Raw genomic sequence first — 24701 nt, 5'->3', positions numbered from 1 at the left:
AGCATTTTAGTCCATGAGTGGTTTATTCTAAGACTGATTAACACATACAGACGTGGACAAAATTGTTGGTACCCTTACGCTAAAGGAAGAAAAAGCCACAATGGTCACTGAAATAACTTGAAACTGACAAAAATAATAAAAAATAAAATGTACTGAAAGTTAACTAATGAAAATCAGACATTGCTTTTGAATTGTGGTTCAACAGAATAATTAAAAAAAAAAGTATCTAACTGGCCTGGACAAAAATGATGGTACCCCTAGAAAAGATTGAAAATAATTTGACCATAGGGACATGTTAAACTAAGGTCCTTTAATTAGCATTACAGGTGTCTTCAAACTTGTAATCAGTCAGTCTGCCTTTTTAAAGGGTGAAAAGTAGTCACTGTGGTGTTTGGTATCATGATGTGTACCACACTGAACATGGACCACAGAAAGCTAAGGACAGGGTTGTTTCAGGAGATTAGAAAGAAAATTATAGACAAGCATGTTAAAGGTAAAGGCTATAAGACCATCTCCAAGCAGCTTGATATTCCTGTGACTACAGTTGCACATATTATTCAGAAGTTTAAGGTCCAGGGGACTGTAGCCAACCTCCCTGGATGTGGCCGCAAGAGGAAAATTGATGACAAATTGAAGAGACTGATAATACGAATGGTAACCAAAGAGCCCAGAACAACTTCCAACGAGATTAGAGGTGAACTCCAAGGTCAAGGTACATCAGTGTCAGATCGCACCATACGTCGCTGTTTGAGCCAAAGTCGACCGAGGAGGACACCACTGTTGGTTGAAAGCAAATCATATAAAAGCGAGACTGGAATTTGCCAATTTGACAAGCCACAGGGCTTCTGGGAGAATGTCCTTTGGACAGATGAGACAAAACTGGAGCTTGTCAGTTTCAAGTTATTTCAGTGACCATTGTGGGTTTTTCTTTCTTTAACGGAAGGGTACCAACAATTTTGTCCACGTCTGTAGGCCTACCCTCAGTTGAAAGGCTAGACTGCTTCAGATGTAACTTTAGCATCTCATTTGATCTGTCATTCCTTAAAGTATAGCATGACTATATAGTATAGTACTCCTAAACTCAACAGCGACTTAATAAAGACCACAAAGTAATTCCACTTAGGTCTCCCAAATGGCCAGCAGCCCTCTCTCCAGCCAACCATTTTTTTTGTATTATATTTATTATTTAAAAATTGTATATTTTGGGCATAGCCCCACATTTAAATGTAATACATACGGGTGTAAAAATCATCAAGTTACTCACAATTTGAGTAGTCATTATTTTCTACTTGAGTTATTATTATTATTATAAAGTAACAATGTTTTTTACATTAGTACAGCTTTTGCTTACTCTACCCACCTCTGCATGTACCATACAGAATATAGACCAACACTACAGTAACAATCGCACACCAGTTGCCCTGTGGGTAATTAGAAGTCACATTGTCTTTGTATGCGAGTTATGTGCACAGCTGATGCAAAATTGAGATAATGCCCATGCAACACACTCTCATAGGCTGGTAGACTGCTATCCCTCTGTTGTGCAAAATCCACCAGAACGCAGGCTTTAGGGATTTATTTTTCTCCCTGTTCCATTAGCTCATATGGCCCTTTTAAGCTGTTCTAGTCGACAGGATATCCACACATTTGCAGATATACTGCAGCAGGTGCCATTGGGATTCACGACTAAATCCGACTCTCTCTATTTGCCATTTCATTTTCCATTTCCATTTCCTTTCCCATTTCCAGTTAAGCTGGTACGTTTGTAATATAGACAGGTAGAACATGTGTTGGTAGGTATGGATATGCAGTTGTGGAAATGATGATGAGTCCAGCAGAGATTAAACATAATTGATTTATGAAACATTAAGAATCAGCGTCACCATCTGCAGACATTTTCAGCTCTGTCTCTGACCAGACTAACCACAAAATGTACAGACACTATAAAAGCCTTCTTTGAGAACTGACAAATGAGACTGGAAAAAAGAGTGGTAATAGACTTTGAGGAGAAAGCTAGATGCCTGTAATTTGGACCCCTTAGGAGGCTGGCTACTCCACCGCAGGGGGTGGGCAGCAGTGGTTGGCTTGTGAAGCTGAGCTCATGGCAACCCCCTGCAGTGCTGCTAAGTCTGGGCTTCCCTGGACTCTTAACTCGTTCTCTCCGACTCTGTGATAGATATGATTTGTCTCTTTCAAAACATCCCTGTCTGTGAGGCTTGTCGAACTTCCATTCCCTATTTCACTGGCTTTCCTTCCTTCCTTCCTTCCTTCCCTCCTAGTTCTTTTTGTCCCTCTCTTTCTCTCTGTAGTTTAAGTTTTCCACTGTGCTCTCTCTCTATATATATATATCTCTATCTCCCTCTCTCTTTCTTTCTTTCTTTCTTTCTCTCTCTCTCTCTCTCTCTCTCTCTCTCTCTCTCCTCCGCAACCTCAGGGCTCGTCGGCTCTCAGCTCGTTACTTAACGACCGGCCAACCGCCATCATCAAGACTGCCTGCTGGATTTTAATCAGCCACTGCCCTCCACCCTCCGTCCGCCCCCCTCCACCTCACACTGTCAGGCCATAGAGCTGGCCCCTGTGTCCTTAGCTGCCCGCAGGCCGTGCCATGCAGAGCCTGGGCAGATTGGGTGGTGTGACCCGCTGTGTCCCCAGCAGTATCATCAGCTGCATCACCACCACCACCATCACACCCAGGCCCCGGTAATCAACCCACCAACACTGTTCATTTGGCCACACACCAGGAAGATTGGATGCCTGGTGGTGGTTATTGGTGTGAGAGTGTGTGTGTGTGTGTGTGTGTGTGTAGGATTTGGTGTTTCTCGGTGTGCCTAGTGTAGGATTGGAGTGTGGGTCTGTGTGTGACTTTGCGTGTATAGGATTTGTGTGTGTATGAGTGAGAGAGAGTTTTAGTGATTTGAAAGCTTTTTTTTCCACCTCTTTGCACAGCTCAGCATCTGATTGAGTTTAATGATGAAGAAGAAAAAGAAATCAGATTCTCTTTTCTGATGTCTGCTCCCATAGAGACATAAAGCGAGTGAGCGAGAGGGAGCGAGCGAGAGAGAGAGCGATCGAGTGAGTGAGTGAGTGAGAGGGAGAGAGAGAAAGAGCGAGTGAGTGAGAGGGAGAGAGAGAGATAGCGAGTGAGAGAGAGAGATTTTTTGTTCTCTACTGGTGAAAGGAGTGCAGTGCATCTCTGCTAAAAAAGACCTCTCTGCTGCCCTGAAGAGCACAAGATTGTCACCTCATTTCACATAACCCCTCCTTTCCTTCTCCTGTCTACCTGTCTACCCAGTGTATCATTGACCCTCAGATGAGAAAATGTGTCTTGAAAATACACACACACACACACACACACACACACACACACACACACACACACACACACAAAGAGACGTATTCAATGATGCGTATGCCATGAATGTGTCTCCCAGTGTGTCTAATAATGGGGAATGGAATAAACCAGGTCAGGTATAAACTGTGTGAAAAACACGTGTGACAATGGCTGCAGTCTTTTTGTCCTATAAAACTTTCCTCATTGGTTTGCCTTGGCCTCATAAACATTAATTAAATTATAACTTTCCTCATTGGTTTGCTTTGGCCTCATAAACATTTATTCAATTATAACTTTCCTCGATGGTTTGCCTTGGCCTCATAAACATTTATTCAATTATAACTTTCAGTTTCCATGGTCTCTAGGATGAAGGCGAAGGTGTCTTGCAAAATGCAGTTGCTTCAACCAATCACACTGAGAGGTTGTGGCCATGCACCCCACTTGAGGTCGTACGTGCCTTGCATTTGCGAGTGAGAGGTCCGTGACCCCATGACCCCCTTGCGAGGTCGCAGCGCCCCCCCAGTTTGAAAACCACTGGCCCAACTCAAGGGGCAGTTAACGTGCAATGAAATGTCAACGGCATACACTAACAACTATTTTGCAACCAGTGACACACACACACACACACACAGACGCAGAACCAAGAAATGGGTCCATGTCAATAATGTACTCATTTTACCTCTGTTTTTATAAACCAGTGTAAGCTGGAAGTGTGGTTCCTCATGGCCATGTTGCCAGATGAGGTAATCTGTTGAAATCTTGGACAGGACTCCCACCATCAGTGAGGCATATTTACATAAGCATATTTACTCTTTTCCGTGCCCTTTTCATCACACCCTCCTCTCTCCATTCTTCCCCTCCTCTCCCGGTAGTCGTCGGCGAAGAGCCTGCGGGCGACCATCGGCGAGGCGTTCGAGCGCCTGCACCGGTTCCTGCGCGAGCGTCAAAAGAGCATGCTGGAGGAGCTGGAGATGGACACGGCGCGCACGCTCTGCGACATCGAGCACAAGATCCAGCGCTACAGCCAGCAGCTGCGCGACGTCAAGGAGGGCATCCAGATCCTGCAGGAGCGCCTTGGCGAGAGCGCCCGCCACGACTTCCTGGAAGGGGTCGCCCACACCTCAGAGAGGTAGGGGCATAAAGACACACACAATACACATGCACACACACACACACACACAATACACACACACAATACACACACACAATATACACACACACACACATACAATACACACACACACACACGTGGAACCAAGCAATGGGTCCATAATTAACGATTGAAACGGTTAATGACACGTGGGCACAGAATGCCTGTGAGGTTGATCTTTTAATGAGAGCTTATGTATAGAGCAGATACACCACAGACAGTGGCACTCAAATCATCTGTGTACGTGTGTGGGACCTGGGGGTTTACCCAAGCAAATCGTCCATAGAAAAGATTCAGAGACACTGACTGAAGGGTCTCTAAAGGCCGTCACCCTAGCCTCAGTCATCTGGATATGAGTCAGACAGGGCAGAGATGGTGCTGTGAAGAGATTGCCCATTAGTTCTTGGAAGGAAGAGATTTTTCCCCACTTTGAATTCAGTGTCCTTAAGGACCATAAACTTAATACATTTCTAACTATTGATAAAGAATATTATTGTATGTGCGCATTGTGTTACAGTCCGTACTTGGGGTTATAGTTAAAATCATGTTTAGGGATCGGGTTTGTGCTGATAATTATATGTACTGACGAAGCACATAGCATTATATAGTCCGTACGTAAGGACGTAAGGTGTAATAATAAGGACCTAGTGGAAAGTGGGTCCAGTACTTTTGAATTAGGTCTTGACTGCACACGTGAGTGTCTGGAATCTATTTTCTATTCCAGAGGTCTGGCCTAGCTAACCTCTCGATGTTCAAGCCAAAGAGACCTCAAAGGGGCAGCGAGGGGAGATATAATTGTGACATCCCATGGTAATTACACCGCTAATGAAGGCCTAGTGAAACACAGCACTAACCTCCGAGATCCGATCGTGATTATTGTTCTGCGACTAATTAAATTGTGAAACGGCAAGTGAACCACACGGATCCGATCCAGATTAGAGGTTTTTTCGTACACGCCCCAAAGCCTAATAACAGGACTGCGGTTAATCCCTGTGGATTATGCTCATCAGACTCCCGTGTGAAAGAGGAGACTTGGGCGCCTGTTTCTAATGATCATTCGTACATTAACACACTCACACAGGAAATGGTGGTGTGTGAGAGTAAAATACTCTGGGGTTGTTTATGATTGGGTGAAAGAACAGGAAGTTGTCTTATTTTTAATACATCCGATGAGTGACCAGAAGGGGGGGGGGGGGGTGTATGCGACAGAGAGGCAGGGGAAAAATATGGTGAAAGAGAGAAAAGCAAGAGAAATGGAGTGAGAAAGACAAAAAGAGTGAAAGAAAAACAAAGAGGGGAGATTGGATATAAAATTGAGAGAAAGAGGTTGAGAAAAGGGTGGAGAAGGGGATTGAGAGGCTGTGGAAGGAAGAGCAGATGACTAATATATGAGCATTGTGTTAATCAGAGAAATCTGATTCTGTTCCCCCCCCCACCAACACCAACACCGACCCCACACACCCTGCACAGGGACTACAGTGTGAGCGTGTGTGTACGTGTGTGTGTGTGTGTGTGTACGTACGTGTGTGTGTGTGTGTGTACGTGTGTTTGGGTGTTTGTGTTTGTTAGGGGTGTCACCATACCAAAAATTCAGTAGTCGGTACCAATACCAGTAAAATAACACGATTCTCGATGCCAATTTCGATACCACGGCAAAAAAAAAAAAAAGGATTTTCCATGATTCCATGTACTTGAACTTGAAACATGAACTTCTTTACTAAAATATTTGATAGCAAAATGTCATAAGACATACAAATCATGTGCAATAGAGCATATCACAACATAATAAAGTGCAATTTATGGTCATAGTGCAACAACTAGTGTCCCCAGACACATTCCAGACTTCCAGGCATCTTTTCAAAAGGTGCAAAACAAAACAGTGACTATAACAGTGACTATAACAGTGCAGCCATTCAGCTAACAAGATGAACGTGAGTTTGGGCAAAATTGCATAATTTTTCACAGCATTTCACACCCCTAAAGACTAAAGCTTCTTAAAGGACGTATTCAATACAAACTAAATCAATGTTCAGTGTGGTCGCGGCGAAATTCCAGCTGTCACTCGCAAATCGTCTTTTAGGCTACATTGAGTCTATGGCATCGAAAACAATAAATACATTGGGTAATCGTGTTTTTTCAAACCAATTGCATATTCAGTTGTAACTATATTAAATTAGGACATTCAGTGAATTTCGCTAGTTTTGACATGATGCTTGCAAGATACATGCTCTCTTTTTCTCCTTCTAACCAAGGTAGGCTATAGGCTAACGTTAAAACTACAGCATAGCTAACCTAAATTACGTACATAACATACAATGGCTTGCCCACCATCTTAAACATCATGTAACGTGTATTTCAGTATGACCGATTAAAAAAACTGAAAAAGTGCATTCTTTGGATGTTGTTAATATGAATCAAAACTCTCCTTGAATTCTTTAAACAAATCCGGATGACGGTCTTTCAGGTGCTTTGCTAAATTGGAAGTATTACCTCCTTTGGTCTGAAGAACACGGTAGCATTGTTTGGTAGGGTGACCAGACGTCCTCTTTTACCCGGACATGTTCTCTTTTCGAGACCTAAAAAATGCGTCCGGCAGGGATTCCAAAAGCGTCCGGGATTTTGCCTCGTCGGATATTTGTGTTTCTCTGGGTCTTTCACAAACTAGTTATTACGTAGTTTTGGAAAGGGTAGCCTATCTCCCTTACATTCCACCTTTTTGCGCGAGCTCTGACTGTAGAGAGGACTGCCATTGGTCAACCGCCTTCCCAGTGTTGCCAGATATGATAATTATCCTCCAAACTGAGCCTTTGATACGATACGCCATTTCCAGTCTGGCAACACTGCGCACCTGGCCGCCTCCACTAGTTTCATCGTTTACAATGGTAAATGGCATGTGAAAAACAGCTGGTATCGGCCCTCACAGTGCTTACGGTACTTAAAAAAAAATGGGCATCGTCGGTGTTTTGTTATTTTAGTACCGAAAGGTACCGTAAGTATCGGTTCTCGTGACATCCCTAGTGTTTGTGAGTCTGGATCCATCAGTACCGAGTGAGGAGAATTGGCTGCAATTTCCACAGCGTGGGCTTCAGTCAGAAAGAGGGATGAAACAGGTGGTGTGGTGGGGGGAGAAAAAGGGAGTGGAGAGGAAATGGCGAAAAACAGGAAATAGAGAAGGAAAAGGATGAAAAGGTAGGTGGTGGTGGGTAGGTGGGGGTGGGGGCAGGCTGATTCAGTGGAAATGATGCTGTTACATTTCCCTTCTCTGTGTGTGTGTCTAGAATCAAAGGCAAGATCCACGAGACCAACCTGAGCTATGAAGACTTCCCCACATCCAAATACATGGGACCACTGCAGTATACAATCTGGAAGTCCTTGTTCCAGGATATATCACCAGGTACTACACACATGCGCTTGAAAAGACACACATGCGCTTGCACACACACACACACACACACACACCCGCATTCAATTTTAAATAACCACCTTTTACAAGGCTGCAGGCTTCATGGCAATAATAGCTCATGTTCTATGAGGCAGATGCTTCCTGGAATAAGTGTCCCAATTATTTCACATATCCTGCAGCCTCCTCCAAGTGGTTTCTTCGCATTAAGAGAGCAGACAGATGATTTTATTGATTTCCTAAGGAGATTGGATTGGAGGGGTGAAGGGAGTCACACATGTGTTTGTTTGTTTGTTTGTTTGTTTGTTTGTTTGTTTGTTTGCTTCTTTGTTCGGCCTGTAACAAATCAAAAATGCCACACACCTGTTGCAAACAGGCCAGTGCCACATCCATCCTTGTGCCCGATCAGTCGCTGTCGCCCCAGCGCACTGATGCTATTGGAGGGCAGACCACTGTGTGATGGTCTTTGTCTGTGTTAAACTGGTCTGTAACATCTTGGAGGCTTCAGTTTTTTTTTACTTGATGACATTGCATCCTAAATTTGCTGATATTCTGTTTCTTAAAGCAACTTGCTTTAGGGCTTGTGGGGATCAACTAACGCTAATTATGTATGCTAAAAGATTTCTGGAGCAAACTATCTAGAGACAACCTTATTTATTTAAAACAGGATTTAGGGTGTAATGCCCATTTGTTTTTTTGGATTTTGTTTTATTAAATATCTTTGCTTCTTTTTAGCCTATTTCTAACTAAGTGTTTCTTAGTGTTTCATTTAGCTAGGGTGCTCTCTGTTTCTTGAAAGGTGGTATGTCTGAATGAATTTGAGTCTCGGGCATTTCAAACAGGTTCACTCTTTCACCACTGGTTTCCCCATCATCTTCGTGCAGTAACGATAACTACCGTAAATCCTCAAATAGTAGCCGGGGCTTTTATTTACTTAGGCTGCACAGCGCACCGGCCTGTATTTGGGGCAGGCTTGTATTAGGGGCAGGCCTTTATTTCTTACGGCTCTTCAGAATGTTCAAAAAAGTTCCGTTGATTTGAATGGGGCACCCCAACGTTAGCAGGTCTGTAATTTCTTGATATTCACCACCTCGAAAAGTTAATGACCGCTGTCATTGGCAACGGGTTTTGTGTTTCTAATTCACATCTTTCATATCATTCCGCAAGAAGTCCGTCATTTAACGTAGCGGAAAGTCATTGTAACTTGAAGTCAGCAAGTAATGGGTTGCTACGCAACACCTGGGACGTTAAAGTTCTATTATAGCCTGAAGAAAAAAAATGTCTTAGGGAAATCACGAAACGGCAACAAAATCATTAAAAAGAGGTATTTTGGAGGAATGTCTTCTATCGTTTAGGCAAGTAACTGTATAATAACAAATTCGCCTTGTAGGCTGAAACATTTCTTTTTTTTATTGCAAACAGCCATGAAATTAGCCAACAACATTAAACATGAGGAGAACATGTATTTTTGAAATGCATTCAATTCAATTGTGATGTCTGCTTTGTGCTGGACTGCTGCTGGTAGGCTACAGTAAAATAGGCTACCAGTACCTTTTTTTACCCCCGGCTTGTATACGGGGCCCGGCCTTTATTTGTCGGTATCGACCACGCCCCCGGCTACTATCTGAAGCCCGGCCTCTAATTGAATCCCGGTCTTTATTTGCGGATTTACGGTATATATGTGTTGTCACTCACACAATTAAAAACATGCCCATGGTTCATATTAAATATTACTTTCAGTTATGACGTGGAAATTACTTTCGGGTTTGATCAGGAAATTCCGGGGGGCATATGGAATAGATGTGACCGTAAACGTGTTGACTAATTTGGGTGGAAAGAGCAGAGCTTCTGCCCACTGCTTGATCGGACCTTGCCCTTGGTCATGATTTGGTGGTCTCTCTCTCTCTCTCTCTCTCTCTCTGTGTGTCCGTGCTGAGTCAGCATGCTCTCTCTTGTTTAAACACAGCCGGCTTGTTCTCCCACTCAGAACAGTCGCCTGCTCCTGTCGTCTCATCTGTCATAGAAGAGGAAGAGGGGAGGAAGAGCTCTCATGACTCTCCTTCTCTGTCCTCTTCACTGCACTGATGTCCTCTACTCTCTCCTCTCCTCTTTCTTCCTCTTCCTCGTCTTCCATCCTATTCCCTCCCTCCATCACTCTTCTCTCATCCCCTCACCTCTCCTGTTTGCCCTCACCTTCGCTCCTCCTCCTCTTCTCTCCTTGCTCCCTTCTTTCTTATCCTCTCCTCCTCTCCTTTCTCTCACCCCAGCCCCTTCTCCCTTTCTCTCCTCTCTTGTCCTCTCTCTGTCTCTCACATCTTCTCTCTATTCTTTTATTTCTTCCCTCTCCAGCACGTCCCCCTGGATCATGATTCACCCTGTGGCCCCACTCCTCTGAGAGTGGTGCTGTCGGAGATGGGAGTGTCTGACTAGAGTGAACCTGAGAGAATCGTGTCCTTCCTCCCTCTCCTCCTCTCCTCCTCTACTCCTCTCCTATCTCACTCAGCTACACCCCTTCCTCCGTCCCTCCCTCCTCATCTCTTCTCTCCTCCTCTCCTGTCCTCTCTTACACTGTCCTAATCTGTGTGTGTGTGTGTGTGTGTGTGTGTGTGTGTGTGTGTGTGTGTGTGTGTGTGTGTGTGTGTGTGTGTGTGTGTGTGTGTGTGTGTGTGTGTGTGTGTCTCTGCTGGCGTGACACCTGATCAGCAGAGAGCTTCTTTCTTCTCCTGTGACTGGCCCATTTGGCATGTAATCACATCAAATCCATCTCCGCTGGCTACTGTTACACAGTCCCCCTCTTATTCTATTCCATTAATTTCCCTCTCTTCCTCTCTCTCTCTCTCTCTCTCTCGCTCTCTCTCTCCTTCTGTCGCTTTCTCTCTCTGTTTTACAACTCTCTGTGTTTATATCTTTCTTTCCGTCCTGTTTTGTTAGTCTTGTCAGTCTCTTCCCACTCTGACCATATGTTCTGTTCTCTTTCCCTCTCCCTCTTTCTTTCTTTCTTTCTTTTTTTTTTTTCCTCACTTTTTCTGAATGTCTGTGTGCCATCTCCCTCTTTATCCTTGTTTCCTCTCCTCCTCCTCCTCCTCCCTTTCTTTCTCTATCTGTCCCTCACCCCATTCCTCTTCAGCTGTATTGGCAGGACATGGTCCGTCTCAGCTGATTTTGCCTTTGTTGCACCCTCGCTATCCAGTTACTTGGTTGTGTGTGAGTGCGCACATTTGTGTGTGTGTGTGTGTGGATCATTTGCCTGAACTCATGTGGGTGTGCTTTTGTGTGAATGCATCTGTGTGTATGTGTGCGTGCTTGTGTGGATCTATCTGATTGTTTGAATGTGTGTGTGCGTCGCTATTTGCATGAGTGTGTGATTGTGTGCATATATGTCGGTATCTCTAGTTTATGCGTACGTATGTGTGTGAGAGCGTAGAGAGAGTGTATACTCACACGTGCGTGCGTGCTTTTGTGTGAATGCATCTGTGTGTATGTGTGCGTGCTTGTGTGGATCTATCTGATTGTTTGAATGTGTGTGTGTGTCGCTATTTGCATGTGTGTGATTGTGTGCATATATGTATGTGTATATATTAGTGCTGTCAGTTTAACGCGTTATTAACGGCGTTAACGCAAACCCATTTTAACGGCGTTCATTCTTTTATCGCGCGATTAACGCAATTTTTTTTTTTTTTTTTTTTTTTTTTTTTTTTTTTTTTTTTAGATTAACGTTCATTTTGGCCTCACAAACTGTGTAGTAGGCTAACGTTACGGTTTGAGTGAATGGTGAGCGCGATACGGCGAAATGGATGATAAAAAGCTTCTGAATGGAAAGTTTACTTTTAAAAGTTGTGTTGTGCAAAAGAAGCGAGCTTCATTGTTGTCTGAAAATGTCAACAGGCAGCTGGCTGAAAGCAAAGAAGTAGTAGGCTTACCTTTTATTCGTAACCTAACTGTTACGGTTCATTGTTTCTGAAATAAGAGGCCTGACTGCTATGTTCCCAGCAAACTTGAGGGGGCCACTACAGAGTAGAGCTTTTCAGTAATGCACGATAAATGAAACGACTAATTAGTGAAATCAAAGTCCTATGCTGCAAACAGAATGGGCAATTTTAACATGGCCATTTTTTGAAGAAACATAATGGCTGACGCATAGACATGTCACAGAGCTGACTCTCCTTTTTCTGAGAGCTGTTTTGGCGGCTTATTTTTAGGCTCCATTCTCAGGCTAAGCTCCACTTCAGGCGCCTTTCTCTGAAAACGACTGCAGATTCAGGGCTATGGCTCTATGGTCCTCTCACACAGCCGGGGATACTTCTACTATGCTTTTATTCTATTTTATGTACTTTGTACTTTTTTTATCTTTTATTATGATTTTCACTCTTTTAGTATATTTTCCTTTGGTTGTTCCTTTTGCTTTTATTTTAATTGCCCCTGTGTGTGAAATGTGCTATATAGGTAAACCTTCCTTCATACTAGATACAGCGGGTAAAATAAGTATTGAACACGTCACCATTTTTCTCAGTAAAAATATTTCCAAAGGTGCTATTGACATGACATTTTCACCAGATGTTGGTAACAACCCAAGTAACCCATACATACAAAGAAAACAAATTAAATAAGTTCAGAAACTTAAGTTATGTATAATAATGTGAAATGACACAGGGGAAAAGTATTGAACACGCTTACTGATATTTATTCAATACTTTGTACAAAAGCCTTTATAGGTAATGACAGCTTCAAGACGCTTCCTGTATGGAGAAACTAGTCGTATGCATTGCTCAGGTGTGATTTTGGCCCATTCTTCCACACAGTCTTCAAATCTTGAAAGTTCCCTGGGCCTCTTCTATGATCTCTGATCTTCAGTTCTTTCCATAGATTTTCAATTGGATTCAAGTCAGGTGATTGGCTGGGCCATTCTAGCAGCTTTATTTTCTTTCTCTGAAACCAATTGAGAGTTTCCTTGGCTGTTCACTTTCTTGCTGAAATGTCCACCGTCGTTTCATCTTCATCATCCTGGTAGATGGCAGCAGATTTTTATCAAGAATGTCTTGGTAAATTTTTCCATTCATCCTTCCTTCAATTGTGTGACGTTTGCCAGTACCGTATGCTGAAAAGCAGCCCCACACCATGATGTTCCCACCTCCAAACGTCACTGTTGGGATGATGTACAGTGCCATTTGTCCTCCAAACATGGTGTGCATTATGGCATCCAAAGAGTTCAAATTTGCTCTCATCTGACCAGACTATATTCTACCAGTATTTCACAGGCTTGTCCAAATGTCGTGCTGCAAACTTTAAACGAGCTTTAACATGCTTTTTCTTCAGCAATGGAGTCTTATGTGGTGAGTGTGCATACAGGCCATGGCGGTTGAGTGCATTACTTATTGTTTTCTTCTAAACAACTGTAAATTCCAGGTATTTCTGAAGCTCTCCACTGTGGTCCTTGGCTCTTGGACAACTCTTCTGATAATTCTTTTCACTCCTCTGTCAGAAATCTTGCGAGGAGCACCTGGTCGTGGCCAGTTTATTGTGAAATGATGTTCTTTCCACTTCCGGCTTATGGTCCAAACAGTGCTCACTGGAATATTCAGAAGTTTAGAAATGCGTCTGTAACCAATGCCATCAGTATGTTTTGCAAAAAGAAGGTTACGAAGGTCTTGAGAGAGCTCTTTGCTTTTACCCATCATGAGATTTTTCTTGTGTGACACCTTGGTATTGAGACACCTTTTTATAGGCCATCAGTTGGAATATTAATTTGCACTGACAAGGGGCCGGATTGCTTTCTAATTACTGATAGATTTCAGCAGTTTTCTTGGCTTTCCATGCCTTTTTGCACTACTTTTTCCCTGTGTTATTTCACATTAATACACATAACTTAATTTCTGAATGTATTTGTGTTGGTTTCTGTGTATGTATTGATTACTTGGGTTGTTCCAACATCTGGTGAAAATGTCATGTCAATAGCACCTTTGGAAATATTATTACTGAGAAAAATGGTGACGTGTTCAATACTTATTTTACCCGCTGTATATATTATATTATATATAGTATATTTATATATTTCCAAACCGGTTTCAACAGACCCTACGGCATAGGGAGGATTCACACAGCTTCCTCGCTTTCCCGCCGCAGCCGCGGACGTTACAGCTTTGTAAGATGTGGGCAGGTATTTCTCGGCCTTGTCTGCACTTGGCCGTGATGGGTCCTAAAACTTGCCAGAGCGGCACCATTCCAGAGAGGAATGAGTCACTGTTAAAATTACATTACATGGTTTAAATGCCTCGCAGATGGCATTCCTCTGACCAGTCTTACCAGTCGTGGGCGGGCGTGAGGCAGCAGCAGGACTGGAATAAGAACTTCACACCTGATATTTCAAGGTTTCAAATCCGCGGTTTGACCTTACAGTATAATGGCAGCTTACACTCATAGACATACACAGCCACACAGCACTTGTGTTCTTTCTCAGACATATCATAGACCTCCTCCTCCATCCCCTCCAATCTGGCAGATCAGCCCACCATCAGTCAGCCCTGCCCGCTGGCAGGAAGGACCCAAGGTGCCCCGCTGAGCGCCTGAGTGAAAAAACTAGTTGCTGATCTCATTGTGTCCTTCAGACCTCCTGTCTGCATTGTCACAAAAAGAGTGTGTGGGTTGGTTTCGTAGGGGTTGGGGTTTAGGGTGTAAAAGTATTCCGTGTGTGTCTGTGTGTCTGTGTGTGTGTGTGTGTGTGTGTGTTTGTGTGGTGCCTGGTGGGTATGGCCTGTGTGTGTGTGTGTGTGTGTGTGTGTGGTGCCTGGTGGGTATTGCCAGTGTTTGTGTGTGTGGTGCCTGGTGGGTATTGCCAGTGTGTGTCTGTGTGTGTGTGTGTGTGTGTGTGTGTGTGTGTGTGTGTGTGTGTGTGTGTGTGTGTGTGTGTGTGGTGCCTGGTGGGTATTGCCAGTGTGTGTGTGTGGTGCCTGGTGGGTATTGCCAGTGTGTGTGTGTGTATGAGAGACAGTGACTGTGACAGGCCTGGCACTCGGTGTCTGGCTCTGCTGCTGTGGGGTTGCGCTTTATAGGTGTGCAGTAGAGTCTGCATACTGGCATGTGTGGGTTTATCGGATTAAATGTTGTGAGTATGTAATGTTTACGCTTTGTGGTACCTGGTGGATGTTGCCAGTGTGGTTGTGTAAGTGTGTGTATGATGTATTTCCTCTGTGTGTGTGTGTATGATGTAGTGTGTGTGTGTGTGTGTGTGTGTGTGTGTGTGTGTGTGTGTGTGTGTGTGTGTGTGTGTGTGTGTGTGTGTGTGTGTGTGTGTGTGTGTGTGTGTGTGTGTATGTATGTGTGCCATTGCATTGCCTGTGTGAGTAATGATGGATGAGTCTCAGAGTTTTATTACGTCTCACCAAGGTCCTCTGTCAGCAGCTTTGGGAACAGAGTGCCAGACTCGAGCATCCTCCTCTCTCTCGCACACACACACACACACACACACACACTCATATACACACACTCATATATACACACACACACACTCATACACACACACACACACACACTCTCTATCTGCTCTCCCCCTATGTAACATTCCCTCTCTCTCTCAAACACACACACACACACACCCCATATATGTTTTCTGTCTCTATTTCTCCTTCTGTCTCCCTCTGTCACTCAAACATCACATGTATTTATGCCCACACACTCTCTGTATGTTTTCCCTCTGTATAGTACCGAGGAAACACTCCTGCACTCCCTCTTTCTTTGTTTCTCTTTCGGAAATACACACCCATTCTCCCTCTCTCTCTCTCTCTCTCTCTCTCTCTCTCTCTTTTTTTTCACTCTCTTTTTTCACTCTCTCCCTCTCTCTCTCCCTCTCTCTCTCTCCCTCTTTCTCTTTCCCTCTCTCTCTCTCTCCCTCTCCTCTCTCTCTCCATCTCTCCCTCTCGCACTCTGTCCTCCTCTGCCTCTTTCCTGTGCTCTTTTATTTTCTGTCTCTTCATCACTTCATCACTCCTCTCCATCTATCTTAATCCCAGTAGACGTCCCTGCAGTAGACGTCCCTGCAGTAGTGTCATTGCCTCTAATGACCCCGCCCCACTAAGGCCTGCCTCTGCCACCACGTACTGCATAGCCTCCGCATGGCTGCACAGTCCCCATTCCAAACGTAATGCTTAATGGGATGTTGTTGTTGTTTCCTCTCCTTTTCTTGTGGATTTGACAACAGCTGTTTTGAATGAGCAATATGGCACCCATTCATTTCATTTTAAAACCAGTCTGCTTTTTAAAATGCTCTGCAACCCCCCACCCCCCCAACTCTGAAATCCTCTTACAGCGTTTGCCGCCTACGCTGTTTGAAAAGCCTTTATTTACAGCGTGTCGCTCTTTCTTTTGTGTTCGCGAGCATCCAGAATAAAACCGCTTCACACAGGCTTCCGCTCGCTAGAACATAGGCCTGCTCGCAATCTCGTTGGCCAAGTTCTACTTTTTCACAGGACTAAGCCTGACTAAATTGCCAAACCACAAAAAGCTTCATTGTTTGTGCTACTTCTGAGCGTTCGGGAATAGGGTGTGCTATTGTGCTGCTCTGTTATGGCTTTGACAAAAGAACATAAGTGGCACTTGTAGTTGTGACTAAAAAGACTAATTTGACCTCTTATGTTATGTGGTGGAAACGAGAGTGAGAGATGAGTTCATGGCTTAGCGTTAGCGGCAGCACTGTAAGTGGTGTTCGAAGTAGAAAACAAGTTTTACATGAAATTTGATGAACCAGCAGCCATCAGCAACAGCTCCTCAGCGGGTAGCCCAGCTGCATCAGCAACAGTGATGGGCAGAGGAGAGCTGGAAGCAACGACCTCTCTCCTCCTCTCTCCTCTCCTCTCCTTGACACACACACTTCCCAGCACAGCGGGGCGTCAGACAGCGTCAGTCTCTGCCCCTCCCTCCTAAAGTGTTTTAGGAAGGAGTGGAACATTTCCATCAGGCTATTGCATCTCTGCTCCTCCCTTGGAAAGTGTTTTTGAAAGGAGGGCGGTGTGTGTGTGTGTGGGGGGGGGGGGGCATCTCTGCCAGGCTGCTGTGGGCTGTGGGAGGGAGGAAAGTCCAGTAAATCACAGTTGGCCTGAGTGCTAAGATGCTGGCAGACGAGCCGAGGGAGCTGAGCATGCTGAGAGATCAGGATGAAAGAGACAGTTGTTGTTTTGTTGCTGTTGATGATTATGTCTCTATATCTTGTCTAATGTCCAGCTGAGAGCCAAAGGCATGTTTTTTACTCTCTTTTTTTCCCCCTCCTTCCCAGCTCATACCCTCTTAGTCTCTCATACCCCCAGCTCATACCCTCCTTCTCATACCTCAACGTCTACCCCAACACCCCCCTTCCCCACCTCACTTTTCTATGCCACATAGCTGTCTTGCCTGCTAAACTACCCCACTCTTTAGACATATCTGCTCGTCTCATATTCACCGCCCATTCTTCTCATTTGTCATTTTTTTTACCCTTCTCTTACCCAACTCCTGCCCCACCCTACTCTCTCTCTCTCTCTCTCTCTCTCTCTCTCTCTCTCTCTCTCTCTCTCTCTCTCTCTCTCTCTCTCACTCTCCTACTCTATCTCTCTTGTCTTTGCTGTACTTCATGTGGTTTAGCGGTTCAAAGCCGGAGAACATCAGTGAACATTTCTTTAGATGTACCGTTTAAAGCAGTCGCCACTTATTTGCAACTGCACAGACAAGACGGAACGAAGCAGCTGGCACTGAGGATGGGAATTAAACCAATTAAAATGAGTGAAAATATGTATGCCGTTATGGGCCCTCCCTTGTCTGATTCATCACTTGCTTGATTAAAGTTGAGAATGAGAATCTTTTATTATAGTCAGTTACATATGTAAACTGCATATTCCATGCTGGACTTGCTATTGCAGTAATTGCAAGAGTTCGTGGGGAATCTGTATATAGGGCACATGTATTCGTGATTCATGTATTCGTGATGTACAGTATGTCTGTAAACTGTGTTTCATGTTGCTCTAACTGTTTCTCCTACCTCAACCCCGAACAGTTGATCAATAGTATGATTTACAGTTAGCTGTGTAACTGTGAAATGGGTATTTGCGGGGACTAGGTGATCCATGTTGAACTTAATTCTTCGGTTAAAGCTAAATCTAAAAGTTAAACTTTACAGCTCATATTCTTAGCGCCAGGGTGCATGATGCCTGGGCCCGGCACACAGTGATTTAAACGTATTATTATTTAAAATTATTCATTACATTTTTTAATAAAAACACGCTGATGGCATGCTTGAAATATTGAACACCATGATTTATTGTTACATTAACTTGACTCTCATTCAGAAACATTCAAAATACAGGCTTGTATATGAAGTCATATCACATTAGTAGCCTAGCCAATTAACTCAGAAGATGATACTTCCAAACTTTAAGTTATCAAATGTCAAAATGAGATGGACAACATGTATTAGTCATTTAGGGGTATAAACTGTAATTACATGTTAAATTTAACATGCGTAACCTGCTGCTGCAAAAGCTGATCTTGTGTGTCTCCTCTTCTAGTCCCTGCGGCCCTGACCCTTGACCCCATCACAGCGCACCAGCGCCTCATCCTGTCGGACGACTGCACCATCGTGGCGTACGGTAACCTGCACCCACAACCGCTGCAGGACTCCCCGCGGCGCTTCGACGTGGAGGTGTCCGTGCTGGGCTCCGAGGCGTTCGGCGCCGGCCTGCACTACTGGGAGGTGATGGTGTCGGAGAAGACCCAGTGGATGATCGGCGTGGCCAACGAGACGGTCAACCGCAAGGGCAGCATCCAAATCCAGCCCAGCCGCGGCTTCTACTGCATCGTCATGCACGACGGCAACCAGTACAGCGCCTGCACCGAGCCCTGGACCCGCCTCAACGTCAAGAGCAAGCTGGAGAAGGTGGGCGTCTACCTGGACTACCCCAAGGGCCTGCTGGTCTTCTACAACGCCGACGACATGTCCTGGCTCTACACCTACCGCGAGAAGTTCCCCGCCAAGCTCTACCCTTACTTCAGTCCTGGCCAGAGCCATGCCAACGGCAAGAACGTCCAGCCGCTCCGCATCAACACCGTCCGCCTATAGACGCATCGGCACTATCCGGGGGAGTTGACCGCCTGGGGAAAAGATTGGGGAAACGAAAAGTTATGGAAAAATGTGGCGGAGAACATGTGGTGATGTTGGTTCCCCCTTCTGCTGAAGACAAAGAGATTTATTGACAAAAAGGAAAAAAAAAACTGATTATTTAAACCGTACAGGGTGCATAAAAGAAAACACAACAAATGTTCTGTCCTTTAGGTTTGATGTTTGGCGTGAGGCTTTTGGTTATGGCACCTGTATTGGTTTGTCAAAAATTGTGTGAGTGATCGTTTGCAATCTTGCCACAGTCCTTTTCCTTCAATCTCCCCAACTGCACTGCTCTGACAGTTTCCAGACAGAAACACACACACACACACACACACACACACACTCACACGATAACCACTCTCCATATAAAGGCTGGAATGCAGAAGACGATTCCTTTCATAAGTGGTCGTCTTCAAAAAAACGTGTCGCCTTTTTACTTCTTCTTCGTGCAATGGGCTTTGGTGTGTTTGTGGAGACTCTCCAGCACCACTATGCCACCCTCTGTTTTATGTTATTCTTTATTTCATTTGGCACAGTTAGCATCCTGTGCCGGTAAAGGCCAACCTGTTTATAAGTGCTTTTCATCCCCTCCCCCCTCACCCCCTCCCCTACTCCTCTCCCCACACCAGATACCCGGCCGCTCCTCCTCCTAACCCACTCCTCCCTGTGATTGGCTGGAGTGGCGTGTGTGGCTCTTTTGGTTTTTCCCCTCCTCAGGTCATGCCTTTGTACCAGAAGCAGGTGGGTGTGTTGGCTGCTGATGCTGCTGCCTTCTACCCAGCAGGACAGACAGACAAGATGTCTAGCTACAACCGTAATTGTGAATGTCAGTGTTGACGTTGGCTTGTGTGTGTGTGTGTGTGTGTGTGTGTGTAGCTTAGGGGCTTCCCATAAGTGTGTGTGTGTGTGTGTGTGTGTGTGTGTGTGTGTGTGTGTGTGTGTGTGTGTGTAGCTTAGGGGCTTCCCATAAGTGTGTGTGTGTGGCTGTGTGTGAAGCTCCCTTCAAGTGTATGGGTCTTTGTGTGCATTGCTGTGTATTTGTGTGCAAGTGAGAATTGTCTTGAATGCCATCTCAGCATATGTGTGTGTGTGTATTTGTGTGTGTGTGCATCATTCCAGTCACCTCTCCGTCTTTGCGTAAATACTCCGCAGTGAGATACAAGAGGGACACCAGGAAGGTGGTGAGCTGTTGTTATCGTTGTAATTGTTGTCGACCATTTGTTTTTCAAAACATATCACAAACCACCAGCACACCTCTTGTGAGCCTCCCCATCCCAGTACCTGTGGCTGGTCATGTGCTGCTGCTCTCATCCAGGCTTGCGGTGTACCACAGCTTGTAGCTACACCACTCCTCATACGTGCTCAGTGTGTGTTAAAGGGGTTGGGGTGGACCCATGGTGTCCCGGAGGAGCTTTAGAGGGCCGTTTAGATGCCTGTGTAATCACTGCAGTTGGAGTTTGCTGAGTTTGCAGAATTGGGTGAAAGGGTTGTTCCACTTTTTTTGGTCTCTGTAAATAGGAACTGTACCCACAATGCAACTTGATTTGGGAAGTGCCCAACAAGACCGCAGATCTGAGCCACTGGCAGTGTAGATAGAAATCCCAACATGAGCACAGAAGACAATGCCCCTGAGTGTGTGTGTGTGTGTGTGTGTGTGTGTGTGTGCGCATGCATCCCTGCTCTGTTCTCAGATGTTTGTCAGTGTGTGTGTTTGTTTCCTGAAGGCATGTTTGCCACTTCCGCAATGTAAACACTCGTTGCGCTGTTATTCTCCAAGGCTCAATTACTGAGCAGTGCTGGGCTCCTTGCCCTCTTAGGAGCCGTCTACAGCCTCAAAGCGTCACCAACACTACGGCACAGATCACATCCGGACACATCTCTCTCTCTCTCTCTCTCTCTCTCTGTCTGCCTCTCTGTCTCTGTATGTCTCTCTGTCTGTCTCTCTGTCTGTCTCTTTCTCTCTGTCTGTCTCTCTCTCTCTCTCCCTCTCTCTCTCTCCCTCTGTCTGCCTGTCTCTGTATGTCTCTCTGTCTGTCTCTCTGTCTGTCTCTTTCTCTCTGTCTCTGTCTGTCTCTGTCTGTCTGTCTCTGTCTCTGTCTGGGAGACTGATACTGGCAGAGGAAAAGCTACGGATGGGGGCAATGGAGCTGTGTGCTGGCCCTTCAACCAGATGAGCAAGTGAAGATGTAGACCCCATGCCCACTTTTTGAATCATGAATATGTGAGATCAACCAAACATGCACACAACCAACTCTCCCTATCTTTCTTTCTCCATCTCCCTCTGCCTTCACTTTCATATACGCACAGATCTTCCCTCTCTCTCACACTCACACACTCACAGAGATCAGAGTGAATGAGCCATTTCCTGGTTGTCCATGCACGTTTGTCAGTGTGTGATCTGTGTCATGTCGGTGTTTAAGTGTTGGGGCAGTGCCCTGCAGCTCTTGTTGGATGTAGTATTGCTGAACAGATGTACCCAGGACTTCTGAGGGGACTCTCATACTACAGTGGTTCCCCTGCTGTCCCTCCCATCAACTTTCTAATCTGAAACTGGGATTGATTATAGTTTTGGTGGTGGGATGTGTCATATTAAAGATGATTTGTTATTTACGCTTATGATAATGAGGATAATGATGGTGATTATGATGATGATGATGAGGATGATGACGACTATGATGATGATTGTGTCTTTGACAGCCGCTTTGCACCTATCATTGTATCAACACTCTAGTTGGCGTCTGCCTGCTAGAGATTTCATGAGAAATGTTTTAATGTATGAATAAATGATGATGATGATGAAACCAACAAGCCTCTCCTTCCTTAACTTCTTGTGGAGTTCGAATGGACACTGCAGGCTGTCGGTTGGGTCTCATCTCTAGACTCTCGATAAGTGCTTTCTATGTAAGGTGCCCAATCGATTCGTCTTGCATTGCCAGTTCACCCTGAGGGACAATCGGATTCATGTTCCCATATATAATGGATGTTTATATATATATATATAGCCCGAGTCGATCCCTAAATGACGCCCCAATTACACGCGTTTTGTCACAATTTCTCCACACGTTATCTAACCTCCCCGCTGCTGGTCTGCTGCGCGTGCTCTTGTCTTTGACATCGGATTGCTTGCTCTCTGCGGTCGCGCGGGGTAATGGAGCTAAATGCTCCCCGGGAGAGCGAGGAGCCGTTCAGGCGGAGCTGATTCCTGAGGCCCGACGTCTTTTGAAATGAAATCCCCGCGCAGTGCTACTGTGCCGTGTTATCGCAGGCAGCACTTGGTCCGGCTGGGATGAGGCGTCGAAGCGTTTCGCCTGGCAGTCGCACGCTCTCGGCAGGGACAGATCATGGTGTGGCAGCTGCGTTTTCTGTCTCACTCTCTGTGGTGTTCTATTGTAGTCATTTATCTTCTATTACATTCTCGGATCACTATCATCTTTAGTTTACCTTGGCGTGGATGTTTAGAAAATAAAATTTTAGCAATTCCTGGAACTTCTAAATCACATCCTTGGCATAGTCTATTTAAAATATCACCCTCTAAACAGAAGTAGGTCATGGCACTAGAAGGCTCTCTGTGTGAAAAATGACTTGGTCAGTTGAAGACTTATGTTACACACTGGTAAATCTATAAAAATTTTGAGAGTTGGTGAAAATTTAATGAAGTATAAATGAATTAAAGAAAAAAATTGTTTTTAAAGCAAGTGGCAAAATGGTGGGTTTGTCCGTAGGCCTAACTTAACTCACCAGTGGACCACCCGAAAACCGACGACCAATAGGCCAACAGACCACCAGCTTTTGCTGTCTGGGAAGTTTTAGCGGCATTATACTTGTTGTTATTCTATACTTTTATTGTCTCTCTTTTTTGCCACGTTTTCCTCATCTCCATCTTTTCTTTCTATTATCACCTACCGAAATGTTCAGCATGTTTCAGTCAAACCAGAGGTTACAAACACATAGGCCTACACATGGAACCAGATGGCAGATCATTCAGAAGATATACTTTTTTGATCATTCATAAGCCAGAATATTGGTCTAACGGATACAGAGTAGCCTAAGGGACCATATAACAGGTACGGGTTACCCCGTTCAGTGTCTTTTATAAAAAAGGTTACCGCACTAGACAGTCACAGCCAGTGAAAGGCACTTCAAAATGCAGCCCACCTACACAGCATTACCATGGGGCTAGATGCGCCCCCTATCATAATATTCACCTACAGAGAACAGTCAGGGAGCACTCGTATAAAAAAAAACACCAACAAAGATTTAAAGAGTGGTTTAAAAGGGCTTTGTCAGGTGTCTCAACAGCAGAAAGACCACTGAGCTTGTACCACAGCGAGCAAAGACGAGGCGAGTAATCAATTAGCAATAGAGTGCGGTGTTCCTTTCCCAACCCGCACTACCTGAGCTGCACTTGCATTTTCTGTCGCTATCTTATCTAGCTATCTTCGACAGCGGCTCAACTGTGACCGCCACAAAGCGGCTCCTAAAACCCCTCCAGCACCACACACTTGTCTCGACCCCCTTCGCTCTCTTACCCCTTCACACTCTCTTACCCCCCCCCCCCCACCACTGTTCAGTGCGCCCTATACCACACCCACAGCCAGTCAGTCACAATCAATGGTGTAGTCCAGGGTATACGCAGGTATACAGAGTATGCCCACTTATTTTTCAGTCAGCATTGCGTATACCCACTTCTCAAAACAGGGCGTTTTATCCTGTGCTGTATGGGCTGCTTAAAAAAATTGCACTTCTCCAGGGACCACTACACCACTGGTCACAATTCCCAATTCATCACAATACACAGAGGTTGCAGGTCTTGTGCTGCCAAGTTTAACAGACTGTGCCTTTCAGCGCCAGCAGTTTTGCCTCCCGTGGTCGTGTCACTGTGTCTAGCCCCCTTGAAGACAGACGTACTAGCCAGATCAAGACACTTGCTCTGAATCAAGAGACACAATTTCTCACTGTTCCTGCAAGAATTTACATTGTTCTCCTGTGGCTTCCGTTTGTATAGCGCGGAGCCAGCCATGGGTTTCATAAAGGGTGGGCCATCAGTTGCGTGTTTTGCTTTGATGCAGTTGATGAAGGAGTGTGGTGAGTGATGCAATGGAATGTAAAAGATCCCCTCAGCCATGATGGCAGGCGGCCCTGTGTGACCTTGAAGGGCGGTGGAGGTTTAATAGTAGAGGCCATGCAGACATGAATACATCTCCCTCTCTCACTCACTCACACACACACACACACACACACACACACACACACACACACACACAACAAAGACACCGTATCCTCTTTCATAAAAGCACCCTCCAAGGGGCATTCTCTCTCTCTCTCTCTCTCCCCCATGTACTTATGGCTGTTTTTAAGTCCTGTGGTGATGTTTTTTTCCCCTCTCTTTTATGGTTACTTTCTCCTCCCTGACCGGGGACATCCCTGCAGGGCTGCTGGCATGAGAGCTTGTCGCACAAAAAAGCAAATACCATGAGCAGATGCGCTCTGCACAAACATCCCTGGGCTCTAGATGGCATTCCCACGTCTACAATGTTAGAGAGGGGCCCGTGGGGGTGGAATTTAAGTCCCATTTTCTCCCCACAACACTAGCTCACTTTAGCATAGCCTCATTACATAAGAGCCTGCCATCTGTGTTTGTGATGTTCGTCTTCTTGCGTTACAACTCGAGATGCCCTTAGGAGATGATGAATAGGCCTCA

The 24701-nt window shown here is 45.1% G+C and overlaps 1 protein-coding gene across 1 annotated transcript in view; it reads left to right on the top strand.

Moving 5' to 3' along the window:
- Positions 1-19899, top strand: part of trim62.1 (tripartite motif containing 62, tandem duplicate 1) — a 61119-nt gene extending 41220 nt beyond the window's left edge. Inside the window, exons 4-6 of the mRNA XM_012838575.3 lie at positions 4204-4460; positions 7760-7875; positions 18408-19899. Coding sequence (XP_012694029.1) covers positions 4204-4460; positions 7760-7875; positions 18408-18958 — 924 coding nt within the window. The 3' untranslated portion in view covers positions 18959-19899. The remainder of the gene's footprint in view (positions 1-4203; positions 4461-7759; positions 7876-18407) is intronic.
- Positions 19900-24701: the final 4802 nt, after the last annotated feature.

Source organism: Clupea harengus, chromosome 5 (genome assembly GCF_900700415.2).
Source record: "Clupea harengus chromosome 5, Ch_v2.0.2, whole genome shotgun sequence".
Taxonomy (NCBI): domain Eukaryota; kingdom Metazoa; phylum Chordata; class Actinopteri; order Clupeiformes; family Clupeidae; genus Clupea; species Clupea harengus.
This window is presented reverse-complemented; position numbering and strand designations above follow the sequence as displayed.